At 43.3% G+C, this 14,861-nt stretch overlaps 1 protein-coding gene across 1 annotated transcript in view; it reads left to right on the top strand.

The window, feature by feature from the left end:
* npr2 (natriuretic peptide receptor 2) overlaps positions 1-14,861 on the top strand; it is a 163,054-nt gene that overhangs the window by 19,881 nt on the left and 128,312 nt on the right. The window contains exon 4 of the mRNA XM_078222101.1: positions 11,687-11,822. Within this exon, the coding sequence (XP_078078227.1) occupies positions 11,687-11,822 (136 nt within the window). The remainder of the gene's footprint in view (positions 1-11,686; positions 11,823-14,861) is intronic.

Below are 14,861 nucleotides of genomic sequence, written 5' to 3'. Positions count from 1 at the left end.
AATTATTTGCAGTATTTTGTTAACATAAGAACATAAGAACTAGGAGCAGGAGTAGGCCATCTGGCCCCTTCAACCCTGCTCCGCCATTCAATAAGATCATGGCTGATCTTTTCATGGACTCAGCTCCACTTACCTGCCCGCTCACCATAACCCTTAATTCCTTTATTGTTCAAAAAATCTATCTATCCTTGCCTTAAAAACATTCAACGAGGCAGCCTCAACTGCTTCACTGGGCAGGGAATTCCACAGATTCACAATCCTTTGGGTGAAGAGGTTCCTCCTCAACTCGGTCCTAAATATGCTCCCCCTTCTATTTTACAGATGATAAACTCCTTAACCAAAGCTTCTGGACACATTTTTGGTATAAATAGCATGGTAATTAATTGATGGTAAAAATTCCAAATCAAAAAGGGGCTCTTGAACTCTTCATAAAAATAACTAATCCGAAGTTGGCATGTTTCAATTATTGCTGGATCTATGACCTGTATTTTATCAAGCCAAATGAGGTACACTGTCCCCATTTCCACCCCTGTCCCCCCGCAAATATACCCCCCCACCCCCGCACCCATTTGGTGTGATGACATTGGATGGCCAGCTCCAACACTATCACAACAATGTGGGATAATACAGAAGCTATGTGGGTGCCAAATTCGTTAGCTCACCGGCCATTTAAAAATAATTCATTAACAATTAATTTAGTTTGTTAACAAGGCAATCGGCTGAGATATTAGGTGGCTCACTCCATTTTTTACCAGGCACATGGGAAAATTGTTGAGAGTGAGTCATGGCACATATGAGGAGGCGACAGTTCCAGGATGGATAAAAAGGCCTGTAGGTGAGACCATGAGTCATAGAGTCATAGAGGTTTACAGCCTGGAAACAGGCCCTTTGGCCCAACTTGTCCATGCCTCCCTTTTTTTGAAACCGCTAAGCTAATCCCAATTACCCACATTTGGCCCATATCCCTCTATACCCATCGTATCCATGTAACTATCTAAATGCTTTTTAAAAGACAAAATTGTACCCGCCTCTACTACTACCTCTGGCAGCTTGTTCCAGACGCTCACCACCCTCTGTGTGAAAACGTTGCCCCTCTGGACACTTTTGTATCTCTCCCCTCTCCCCTTAAACCTATGCCCTCTAGTTTTAGACTCCCCTACCTTTGGGAAAAGATATTGACTATCTAGCTGATCTGTGCCCCTCATTATTTTATAGACCTCGATAAGGTCACCCCTCAGCCTCCTCTGCTCCAGAGAAAAAAGTCTCAGTCTATCCAGCGTCTCCTTACAACTCAAACCATCAAGTCCCGGTAGCATCCTAGTAAATCTTTTCTGCACTCTTTCTAGTTTAATAATATCCTTTCTATAATAGGGTGACCAGAATTGCATACAGTATTCCAAGTGTGGCCTTACCAATGTCTTATACAACTTCAACAAGAGGTCCCAACTCCTGTATTCAATGTTCTGACCGATGAAACCAAGCATGCCGAATGCCTTCTTCACCACTCTCTCCACCTGTGACTCCACTTTCAAGGAGCTATGAACATGTACCCCTAGATCTCTTTGTTCTGTAACTCTCCCCAATGCACTACCATTAACGGAATAAGTCCTGCCCTGGGGTTCAATCTACCAAAATGCATCACCTCGCATTTATCTAAATTACACTCCATCTGCCATTCGTCAGCCCATTGGCCCAATTGATCAAGATCCCATTGCAATCGGAGATAACTTTCTTCACTGTCCATTCTGCCACCAATCTTGGTGTCATCTGCAAACTTACTAACCATGCCTCTGATATTCTCATCCAAATAATTAATATAATATGGCTGCGTTTAACAGAAGAGTCTGCTATTGTAGATGGGACTGTTTGCAAGTGTTCTTTCAGAGATTTATTTCTCCAAACCTTTCGTAAGAGAGAAAGAGGACCTGCAGACAGGGCTCCAGTGATCTTTAATGGCTCCAGTACAACACCCAGAACTCATTGTTCCTCATGGGCATAGTGCACTCTGGAGAATTCCCCCTCCATCAGTGAAGAGGAAGGAAAAGGGGACAGAGGAGGGCAGCTGTACAGGGACATATGTGCCTTGTGGTCCTGGCAAGTGAGGGACCTGCTGTTGAAGAGGGGCCTAAACAAGAGAGACAACAGCAGCAGAAACAGGAGATGGCACTATCCTACCAACTGAATGCAAAGGCAAAGGATGCCATTCAGAGCATCAGTCCCTGAGATGACTGTGTCTCTCCAGGGAGATAATCATATCACTGTGTGACATGTGGGCAGCGGAGATGGCTTCCAATTGTGTTGGTGGCCACTCTATGCCTGTTGCTTTCAGGATTACAGTGGCCTTGAATTATTTTGCATCTGGGTCTTTCCAGGCATCAGCCAGCGTCTTTTGTGGCATTTCACGACAGCAACCCATTATTGTATCAAGGTTGTGACAGATACAAACTTTCAGTGTGCCAAGGAATTCACCACATTCAGCGTAGACAGCAGCGGTCAAGCTAAGCGAACCAGAGGTTTGACAAGCAATGCTGGCTTCCCCACTGTGCGTGGGGTCATCAAAGCACCATCAGGACAACCAGCAACTTTTGTTAACAGAGAAAGAATCCGTTCAGTCAATGTCCAGCTTGATTGTGACCTTGGCAAGAGGATTATGCAGGGGTGTGCAAGGATTCCTGGGAGCAGCCATGACTCCTACGTGCTTAAGCCCTCTCAGGCGCTTGGAATCTTTTGGTCACCAAAACATTTGGTTGGCTAGAGTCCGGGAGGCAAAGAATGTCCGCTCAAGAAAGACTCGGGACCCCAGTGAAACATTCACAAACAGAGACAGAGAAGAGGTGCCTTGTAAGCCATGCATCCACCACAGCCATCAGCTAGCAGACCATTAGCGTGCTCAGAATGAGATTTAACTGTTTGGGCTGTACGGGTGCCGATCTGATCAGGTATAATTCATGGTCATGGTCTGCTGCACCTTACACAACCTCGTGTTCCAGAGAGGGAAGGCCCTGGCAGAGGAGGATGAATTGGAATGAGCCACATCCTCTATGAGGAGTCTGAGAATGAGTGTGATGATGAGGATGAGCTGTGCGGAGAAGCTCTAGAAGTTGGTGCAAAGGAGGCTTTCGATGCCAGAGAGATCCACAAGTATCTTGTACTATGCAAAGATTTAACTAGTAATGGTAACTTGCTCAATGATGATACCTTTGTCGCAAATGGGATTAAAGGTTATGGGGAGAAAGCAGGATTAGGCTATTGAGTTGGACGGTCAGCCATTATTGTGATCAATGGCGGAGCAGGCTCAAAGGGCCAAATGGCCTCCTCCTATTCATATCTTCTACGCTTCTATGAGTAAGAATTTATTCTCTCAGAAAGTCATTAATGTTTGGAGTTCTCTTCCAAAGGGAGCACTGGAGGTTGGGACACTGAATATATTCAAGACTTGAGTTAGACCAATTTTTGATTGTTAATGGAGTCAAAGGTTATGGGCAGGGAGGAAATGGAATTAGAGCCACAACTGAGCAGTGTTTTGTTTACCAAATGCTTTAATATTTTAAAGAATTGTCCCTGTAGACTGCTAAACAGTCTGAAAAAGATTCTCACTAGCCTGGACAGACAATATTGGTTTGCTTTCAGTACATGGACTAGAATGATTAGATTATAGTATTAAATAGAGGGCAGAACCTCCACACAACAACTTTTATCAACACAATTTCAGAAACTATTTTAATTTTGCTCAATTTCCTAGGTAGTAGTCTATTTTTTCCTGTTTTACAGAAGCTCATGTCATTGAGCAGATAATGAATTGTCATTTGCTTTGTTACAGTGCAGTGGTGTGAGATTAAAATGAAAAACATTGGTCTTTATATAAAAATAATGAGAGAATGCAAATGGTTGTCATAGCCTCTTCATAGAACCCCAATGGTACAATATCCTTCACACTTAATGAATTACTTCTGAAGTGCAATCTGTGTTGTTTGTGGGCATTGATAAAGATCTCAATTAACAATTCCATTAGTAGTGAGCACAGCTGCCTCACAGCGCCAGGGACTTGGGTTCAATTCCAACCTTGGGTGACTGTCCGTGTGGAGTTTGCACGTTCTCCCCATGTCTGTGTGGGTTTCCTCTGAGTGTTCTGGTTTCCCCCCACACTCCAAAGATGTGTGGGTTAGGTGGATTGACCAAAGTAAATTGCCCCTTAGTGTCATGGGGACTAGAAGGATAAATATGTGGGGTTACAGGGTTAGGGCCTGTGTTAGATTGTTGTCAGTGCAGGTTTGATGAGTTGAATGGCCTCCTTATGCACTGTATGGATTCTGTGATTCCATTATTGTTTTATCACATAACTACATGTAGGGATAAGAGGGTAGGGCCTGGGTGGGATTGTGGTCGGTGCAGACTCGATGGGCCAGATGGCCTCTTTCTGCACTGTGGGGTTTCTATGTTTCTATGTTTCTACCAGTGTCACACATGGAACATTGAAAGAGGATATTCGGTCCATCAAGTCCATGGTGATTCTCTGCAGAGCAATCCAGTTAGTCTCACTCCCCACTTAGCCCATATAACCCTACAAGTTTATTTTGTTCAAATGCCCATCCAATTTCTTTTAGAAGTCATTAATTGTTCCTACTCCCACCACACTCGTTGTCAGCAAGTTTCAGGTAACTACCACTCATTATGTAAAAAATGTTCCTCGTTATATTCCCCCCTCATATCTTTAAAATTTTTAAATTCAAGTTTTAAATTCTACTCTGCATTCCAAGACCCATGTCCTTTACAGATAGCAAAAAGTACCAGTGGTCCTAGCATTGACATTTGGGGAGCCTCATTACCATACCGCACTCTGGAAAAAGACCATTTTCACAGCTCACTGTTTTCTGTCCCAAAGCCAATTTTTTAATCCAATGAGACCTCGACCCTTCTACTCTATGAGCCTCGATTTTTTTAACTAGTCTGTTGTGTGGTACTTTGTTGATCATGTCTCAAAATCCATTTAGATAATATTTATTACATTTCCTTCATCAATCTCAATCCCATCTGTCAATTCCTTCGCCTCCGTTGCATCTGTTCTGACGATACCACTGTCCAAAACAGAGCTGCTGATATATCTTCCTTCTTCCTTACTCACTCACTGTTGTTGACAGGGCTCTCAACCATGTCTGGCCAAACTCCTGCGCCACTGCTCTCATCTCTTCCTTTCCCTCCCCTTTGTCCTCACGTTTCACCCTGTCAGCACCCGCATTCAAACGATCATCGTCCACCATTTCCGACAACTGCAGCATGATGCCACTACCAAACCATCCTCAAATTATGTGGGACTTCTCTAAACGGGCTCCATTTTTATCTATCTAATCATAACCAGAGTATCACTTATAATGTCTTCTTTTCCAGTTCTTGTACTGTTACCTCTGGTATCCTCCAAGGATCTTTTCTTCAGACATTTCTATTTCTCATCTGCATGCTGTCTCTCAGCATAATTTTCTGAAAGCACAGTGTTAGTTTTCTTGTAGACGGTGATAATACCCTGTTCTACCTCACCGCCACCTTTCTCAATTCATCTGCTGTTGCTAAATTATCAGATTGCTTATGTGACATCCAGTACTGCATCAGCAGAAATTTTCTCCTATTAAATATTGGGAAGATCGATGCCATTGTTTTCAGTGCCCCAAAGAGCGCCAGGGACACGTGTTCAATTCCCGGCTTGGGTCACTATCTGTGTGGAGTTTGCACGTTCTCCCCGTTTCTGCGTGGGTTTTCTCCGGATGCTCCAGTTTCCTCCCACAGTCTGAAAGACGTGCTGGTAAGGTGCATTGACTCGAACAGGCGCCGGAGTGTGGCGACTAGGGGAATTTCACAGTAACTTCATTGCAGTGTTAATGTAAGCCTTACTTGTGACTAATAAATAAACTTTAACTCTGTTCCTCAGCTACTGACTCCACTCTCCTTCCAGGCAACAGTCTAAAATTAAGCAAGTCTATTCACATTTGACCCAGAGGTGAGCTTCCAACCTCATAATCATACCACAACTAAGAGTGTCTATTTCAAATTTCATAACATTGTCCAACTTCACCATTAGCTCAGCGCATCTGCTCCTGAAACTATTATCCATGCCTTTGTTTCCTTGAGAATTGATTATTCCAGTACACTCCTGGCTGGTCTCCCACATACTATCCTCCATAAACCGGAGGTCATTCACAGTTCTGCTGCCTGTGTCCTAACTCACACTATGCCCCTTTCCCTTATTACTCCTGTTCTCACTGACCATATTGGCTCCCAGTGGAGCAACGCTGTGGTTTTAAAATTCTCATCTTTGTTTTCAAATCCCTTCATGGCCATGCCCCAGCCAATCTCAGCCATCTCCGCCAACCACAAAACTTTCTGAGATATCTGCACTCCCCTAATTCTGGTTTCTTGTACATCCCCAATTTTAATTGCACCACCATTGGTCACTGCATCTTCAGGTAGCTCGAGATCCCCTGAGGCCGACATGGAGTTAAATTTGTACTGTAGCACAGGAACGGCCTTACGCATCCTCCCCTCAGTAGGAGTGAAACAGATTCTATGGCCCCCAAGGAAAATGGCAAAAATTAGAAATAAAAGCAGAATCCTGGTCAAACTCAGTTCCACCCCATTTCTGATATCAATTGAATGAGTTTCCATAGAACCATAGAACCACAGAAAATTACAGCTCAGAAACAGGCCTTTTGGCCCTTCTTGTCTGTGCCGAACCATTTTTTGCCTAGTCCCACTGACCTGCACTTGGACCATATCCCTCCACACCCCTCTCATCCATGAACCCATCCAAGTTTTTCTGAAATGCTAAAAGTGACCCCGCATTTACCACTTTATCTGGCAACTCATTCCACACTCCCACCACTCTCTGCGTGAAGAAGCCCCCCCTAATATTCCCTTTAAACTTTTCTCCTTTCACCCTTAACCCATAGCCTCTGGTTTTTTTCTCCCCTAGCCTCAGTGGAAAAAGCCTGCTTGCATTCACTCTATCTATACCCATCAAAATTTTATACACCTCTATCAAATCTCCCCTCATTCTTCTATGCACCAGGGAATAAAGTCCCAACCTATTCAATCTCTCTCTGTAACTCAGCTTCTCAAGTCCTGGCAACATCCTTGTGAACCTTCTCTGCACTCTTTCAACCTTATTTACATCCTTCCTGTAACTAGGTAACCAGAACTGTACACAATACTCTAAATTCGGCCTCACCAATGCCTTATATAACCTTACCATAACACTCCAACTTTTATACTCGATACTCCGATTTATAAAGGCCAATGTACCAAAGGCATTCTTTACGACCCTATCCACCTGTGACGTCACTTTTAGGGAATTCTGTACCTGTATTCCCAGATCCCTCTGTTCAACTGCACTCTTCAGAGTCCTACCATTTACCCTGTATGTTCTACTTTGGTTTGTCCTTCCAAAGTGCAATATCTCACACTTGTCTGCGTTAAATTCCATTTGCCATTTTTCAGCCCATTTTTCTAGTTGGTCTAAATCCCTCTGCAAGCTTTGAAAACCTTCCTCACTGTCCACTACACCTCCAGTCTTTGTATCATCAGCAAATTTGCTGATCCAATTTACCACATTATCATCCAGATCATTGATATAGATGACAAACGACAATGGACCCAACACCAATCCCTGCGGCACACCACTAGTCACAGGCCTCCACTCAGAGAAGCAATCCTCCACAACCACTCTCTGACTTCTTCCATTGAGCCAGTGTCTAATCCAATTTACTACCTCCCCATGTATACCCAGCGACTGAACCTTCCTAACTAACCTTCCATGAGGGACCTTGTCAAAGGCCTTGCTGAAATCCAGGTAGACAACATCCACCACCTTCCCTTCATCCACTTTCATGGTAACCTCCTCGAAAAACTCTAATAGATTGGCCAAACATGACCCACCACGCACAAAGCCATGTTGACTCTCCCTAATAAGTCCCTGTCTCTCCAAATATTTGTAGATCCTATCCCTTATCACACCTTCCAATAACTTGCCCACCACCAACGTCAAACTTATTGGCCTATAATTTCCCGGATTTCTTTTGGAACCTTTTTTAAACAACGGAACAACATGAGCCACCCTCCAATCATCCGGCACCTCCCCCGTGAATACTGACATTTTAAATATGCCTGCCAGGGCCCCTGCAAGTTCAACACTAGTTTCCCTCAAGGTTCGTGGGAATACCCTGTCCGGTCCTGGGGATTTGTCCACTCTGATTTGCCTCAAGGCAGCAAGCACCTCCTCCCCTTTAATCTGTAAAGGTTCCATGACCTCCCTACTTGTTTGCCCTATTTCCGTAGACTCCATGCCCGTTTCTTCAGTAAATACGAATGCAAAAAAACCATTTAGTATCTCCCCCATCTCTTTTGGTTCCATACACAGTCTACCACTCTGGTCTTCAAGAGGACCAATTTTATCCCTCACTATCCTTTTGCTCCTAACATACCTGTAGAAGCTCTTTGGATTTTCATTCACTCTGTCTGCCAAAGCAACCTCATGTCTTCTTTTAGCCCTCCTGATTTCCCTCTTAAGTAGCTTCTTGCACTTTTTATACTCCTCGAGCATCTGATCTGTTCCTTGCTGCCTGTACATTTCATACAACTCTCTCTTCCTCTTAATCAGTGTTACAATCTCCCTCGAGAACCAAGGTTCCTTATTCCTATTTACTTTGCCTTTAATCCTGACAGGAACATACAAACTCTGCACTCTCAAAATTTCTCCTTTGAAGGCCTCTCACTTTCCATTTACATCCTTACCAGAGAACAGCCTGTGCCAATCCACACTTCCCCCCTTCTCATTTCATCAAATTTGGCCTTTTTCCAGTTCAGACCTTCAACCCGAGGACCAGATCTATCCTTATCCATGATCAGGTTGAAACTAATGGCATTATGATCACTGGATCCAAAGTGTTCCCTCACACTCACATCCATCACCTGCCCTAACTCATTTCCCAATAGGAGATCCAATATCACATCCTCTCTCGTTGGCACCTCTATATTCTGATGTAGAAAATTCTCCTGAACACATTTTACAAACTCTACCCTGTCTAAACCTTTAACAGTATGCAAGTCCCAATCTATATGTGGAAAATTAAAATCCCCTACTATCACAACTTTGTGTTTCTTGCAGTTGTCAGCTATCTCTCTGCTGATTTGCTCCTCCAATTCTCGCTGACTATTGGGTGGTCTATAATACAACCCCATTAATGTGGTCATACTTTTCCTGTTTCTCAGCTGCACCCATAGGGCCTCTGTAGACAAGTTCCCTAATCTATCCTGCCTGAGTATCGCTGTAACATTTTCCCTGACCAACAATGCTATCCCCCCACCTTTTATCCCTCTGCCTCTATCCCGCCTGAAACATTGGAACCCCAGAACATTGAGCTGCCAGTTCTGCCCCTCCTATAGCCAAGTTTCACTAATGGCTATAATGTCATATTTCCATGTGTCTATCCACGCCTTCAGCTCATCTGCCTTCCCCACAATACTCCTGGCATTGAAATAGACTCACCTCAAAAGATTATTTCCACCACACTCAACCCTTCCATTTGTGATTTTACTTGAACTAACCTGTCTTTTTACCACTGCTCCACTATCTGCTCTGGCACTCTGGTTCCCATCCCCCTGCAAATCTAGTTTAAACGCTCCCCAATAACACTAGCAAACCTCCCTGCAAGTATATTGGTCCCCTTGTAGTTTAGGTGTAACCCATCTCTCTTGTACAGGTCCCACCTGCCCCAGAAGAGGTCCCAAGAATCCAGAATTACTTCTTAGTGCCAATCAGAATTAGGTAGAGGAAATGGATTGAGCTACTTTGTAGATACAGTACTTACTGCAAGAATAATTTATTTCACCATTTTCAAAGCAGGATATGATGCCAGCAATATTCACTCTTTCAAATCAGTGCTGTTCCCCTATGCATGATGGAGGTTATTTAAAAAGTGGCTGTTTTCCACTTTTTCAATATTCAAAGCTTAATCAAGATGATTATTACTAACCACCGCTAACTACACTGCTGGCGTTACCTGGTGCTAATGGTTATGTTACGTTATGTTATGTTGCTGGTCTCATAATCTAGAGAGTTCAAATCCCACCATGGCAGTTTATCAATACGAATTCAGTTTGTTAAATAAATTTGGAATAAAAATTTTAGTTTCACCACCAGTGAGCATGAAGATATTGGACTGCTGTAAAAGTCCAGTTGATTCATCATTGTTCCTTCCTTGGATGCCACCCCCAACCTGCCAGACTAGGTGTGACTCCATTCCCACAGTAATTTATTGACTCTTGATTGCTCTCTGGAATGGACGAGTAAGCCTCTTTAGAATGTTAGAGGGAAATAATGAATATGGTTTTTTCCAACAATTTCTTAGGGCAAACAGCGAGTATGGGTTATTAAGGGATCTCTATAAAGGTTAAATGGAAATCTATATAAAATTGTTGGCAAGTTTAATTAAAATTCCACAATCAAGGGAAAAGAACATGTTGATATAAACAAAGACTCCTTACGTGGGTGAATAGTTAGCGAGTATGCCTAGTGACCTCTGTACGGCTTCAAGTGATAGATATGAGTTTGCAAACCAAAATAAGTTAGGACAAAGTAGTTTTTAAAAAAGTTTATTTATATTCACAAGTAGGCTGACATTCACACTGTAATGAAATTACTGTGAAAATCCCCAGGTCGCCACATTCCGGCACCTGTTCGGGTACATTGAGGGAGAATTTAGCCTGGCCAATTCACCTAACCAGCATATCTTTGGACTGTGGGAGGAAACCGGAGCACCCTGAGGAAACCCATCCAGACACGGGGAGAATGTGCAAGCTCCACACAGACAGTGACCCAAACCGGGAATCAAACCCGGATCCCTAGCGATGTGAGGCAGCAGTGCTAACCACTGTGCCACCGTGCCACCCCCAAGTACAAGCTGTGCCTGTTTTGATAAAGCCTATATGTACTGTTAGATTGAAATTTAAACAATGTCTGTACGTGCCAAGCATGATGTAAATATATGCAGCTTTCATGTAAACACCAGAATCTCCCTGTTCATGCTTGAGAATAAAGTGACCCGAAACCTGTTCTGAGTCATCTGTGGTTCACTCATACAAAATCAGTCATAATACTGCATGCGACTTCATTCCCCCAGTAATGTATTGACTCTTAATTGCCCTCTGAAATGGATCAGTAACCCTCACATCGTGCAGCAGTTCATGAACAATGAAAGGTGGGCAATGATGCCCACATCCCAAAAATGAATCAAAATAACTTGAGGACAGTGTGCGCTCAGTGCCTGAGTCTTGGAAAGCACTGGGGGATGGATGGTCCTGATTTTTTTTGTAACACTGAATAGTGCCAAACCTCAGGTCTTGTTAAATTTCAATTCTCCCTCCAAAAGGATACTGGGGGCTGTCAAACTCAAACAACTCCACCATAATGGTACAAAGGTTTTCACAGTAACTTCATTGCAGTGTTAATGTAAGCCTACTTGTGACAATAAATAAATCAATAAACAAAGCTACAGGGCTTTCTGCTGCAGTTCAGGTGTAGCTGTGAATCACTATACAGAATTGCTAAAACCCAGGATCACTCCCCACCAATCTTTTGATTAGCTTCTAATTCGTTGTACTTAAAGGCTTAGCTGAAAATACATGTTTTGTGTTTTTGCAGGTGAATTTTATCGCTGGGTGTTTTTATGATGGGATCATGCTGTATGCTATAGCTCTGAATGAGACACTTGCAGCAGGAGGATCCAAGAAAGATGGACTGCTAATCTGCAAGAAAATGAAAGATCGCCAGTTCCAAGGTATGTCTCGAAATCTAATTAACATGCTTCTAATTGAGATCTTTTATCACACCCTCATTGTTTCCTGTCAAGTGCCAATTGTCAAAAGCCAGCTTGATTTAAAAGTTTTACATTAGCAGTTATTATGCAAGTTGGATGAATATATCAATATATATTTTCTATCTTGTTTTGGTTATGTTATATCTGATGACCCAGGAGTTCTCATCGTGTGCATTCTCTGTCTTAGGGAGGCAAATGGAGAAATGGGTTTTTAAAGCCTATTGTCTCAATTTTGCTGCTAGAACATTGCATCCAAATCATCCTTCCAAAAAAATACTCATTTCCTATAATGCCACCTGGCAAATCTACACTGTACCCCTTCCAACGTCAATATATCCTTCCTGAGGTACAGTGTCCAGAACTGAATGCAATACTCTTGCTGGTGTCTGACCAAAGTTGCCTAAAACTGACTTAGAGTTCTCCTCTTTGTATTGTAGCCTCTAGAGCTAAATGCCAACATTGCATTAGCTTTCTTCCTTGGCTTTTATACTTGTGCCCCTCTCTGTCCAGCTTCCTTGAAACTTCAATCTGTGCATCCTAACCTTCGACCTGCCACAAGCTTTGATGTGTCTGCCACTATTTACTGGCTTCTGTTTTCATTGAACAGAATCCTCCGGCCGCAGGCATGTCCAAGACCTGAAATTTACAGCAGAACCCAACGGATCTTTGAATGGTCCGCCAAATTTCCTGTCTCGCCTGCGATGATTCCTGCAGTGGGTGAGACGGGAGAATTTTGACCATTCTCTTTATTCCTATCAAGTTAATCACTAATTCTCAGCCCAGCTCTCTTCTGCTGCAGCTCAACTTCTTTCCCCCTCAAGATCAAAGATGAACAATAATGGGTTGCAACTGACTTTGTTCCACATTGCTAGATCAGGTGCGATCACATTACTGCATCTTAATGTCTTTAGCTAGAACGACTTACTATTCCAGATCATCCTAGAAGGTAAATATATCCTAAAATTCTTGTGTCATAACTAATCTTTTCTTTAAATTCCTCTTCCATGTCCTATCTACCTGCACTTCACACATCAAATAGGAAGAGCTCCAAGATTTCTTCCTGTCAAGCGTAGGGAATATCGATGCAACTACTTCCCTGAATTCTTCACTTCTGTCTTTCACCCTACCCTAACGTCTCCACACTATCCTATTTATCCTAATCTTGCAACATTGACTTGCAGTTTTGCCCCAACTCTGTTACCCCTGCCCCACATTTTCCATGACTTCCATCACATGCTCTCCTACTTGACTCCCACACAACTCCGGGTAACTCAATGTGCTTTCCTAGTCTCTGTGTTAACCATAAACTTAAATGAGTCCCATTCGTAATCCATGTGTTTGGAATAATCTTTGACCAGAAACTGAACTGGACCAGCCATATAATTATTGTGGTTTCAAGAGCAGGTCAGAAACTAGGGATTCTGTGGAGAGTAATTCACTTCCTGAATCCCCAAACCATACCCACCATCTACAAGCATAAATCAGGAATGTTATGGAATACTCACCACTTGCCAGGATGAGTGAAGTTCCAATAACACTCAAGGAGCTTGAAATAAGCCAGGACAAGGCAGCCTGCTTGATTGGCACCCGAAACATTACCTTCAACATTCACTCCCTCTGCCATCAATGCACAGTGGCATAGTGTTTACTATCCACAAGATGTACTGCAGCAGTTCACCAAAGCTCCTTCAACAGCACCTTTCAAACTGCAAATTCTACCACCTAGGACAGGGCAGCAGATGCATGGGAGCACCACCAGCTTCAATTTCCCCTCAACGCCACACACCATCCTGATTTGGAAATATATTGCTAATCCTTCACAGTTAAGGGAACAATATCCTGGAACCCACAGCACTGTGGGTGTATCTACACCATGTGGACCACAGCAGTTCGAGAAGGCAGCTCATCACCATCTTCTCAAAATGCCCCTGCTGAAGTTTGAACGGTATTCTAATTATTATGATTGTGGTACTTCATCCATCCTCATTCTCCTGGATCTATCTGACATTGAGAAAGATTGATCATGCCATTCTCGTACAGTTCTCATGTAGATTATAGCTCATTGAATCCCTGCAGTGCAGGAGGAGGCAATTCGGCCCATTGAGTCTGCACCGCCTCTCTGACAGAGCCCTATCCCCGTAATCCCACATATTTATCCCACTAATCCCCCTAACTTACACATCTTGTGACACAAAGGGGCAATTTAGCATGGCCAATCCACCAAACCTGCACATCTTTGGAGTGTGGGAGGAAACGATGAGCCAAGTGGCCCCCTTCTGCACTGTAGGATTCTATGGATTCTATGAAACAGGAGCACCCAGAGGAAACCCACGCAGACATGGGGAGAATGTGCAAACTCCACACAGACTGTCACCCAAGGCTGGAATCAAACCCAGCTCCCTGGTGCTGTAACATCCAGTTCCATGGAATATCCTTGCATGGTTTCATTCTCACCTTTCCAAACACAGCAAATGCATCTCCAGATAATGGTTTATTGCCATTCCTGTATATTTTCCTTCCTGTAACATTGATTCTTCTATAGTTCTCAGAGAATCTGTCCTCAGTCCTCTTCTTGTGATAGAGGGCGATGACTCAATGGCACAGAAAAGGAGCTGAGGCTGGCATGAATCAGCAATGGTTGTAGTGAATGGCGGGGTAGGCTTGAAGGGCCTGATGGCCTACTCCTGCTTCTACTACTTGTGTTCTTGTGTTCCACTTGTGAACTGTACGTTCCTTCTCACCGATATCATTTAGAGCTATGTCGTTAGTTTTCACATGTATCCTGATGGTGTATGACTGAACCTGAAAATCTCCCTCAACTCCCCAGCTTCAGTTTCCCCCATGTTGAACAGGAAATGCTTCATTCTCATACAGAATTTGGATGTCACCCACTTGTCTGACATCAAATCCTGAATGAGAACCAACTACTTCTAGATCAACATTCAGACAAGTGAATCCATTATTTTTGATCCAATTCGTACCCTCTGCTCCATGTCTAGA

Source organism: Mustelus asterias, chromosome 1 (assembly GCF_964213995.1).
Source record: "Mustelus asterias chromosome 1, sMusAst1.hap1.1, whole genome shotgun sequence".
NCBI classification, from domain to species: domain Eukaryota; kingdom Metazoa; phylum Chordata; class Chondrichthyes; order Carcharhiniformes; family Triakidae; genus Mustelus; species Mustelus asterias.
Note: the sequence above shows the minus strand (reverse complement) of the source record. Positions and strands in the feature narration are given on the sequence as shown.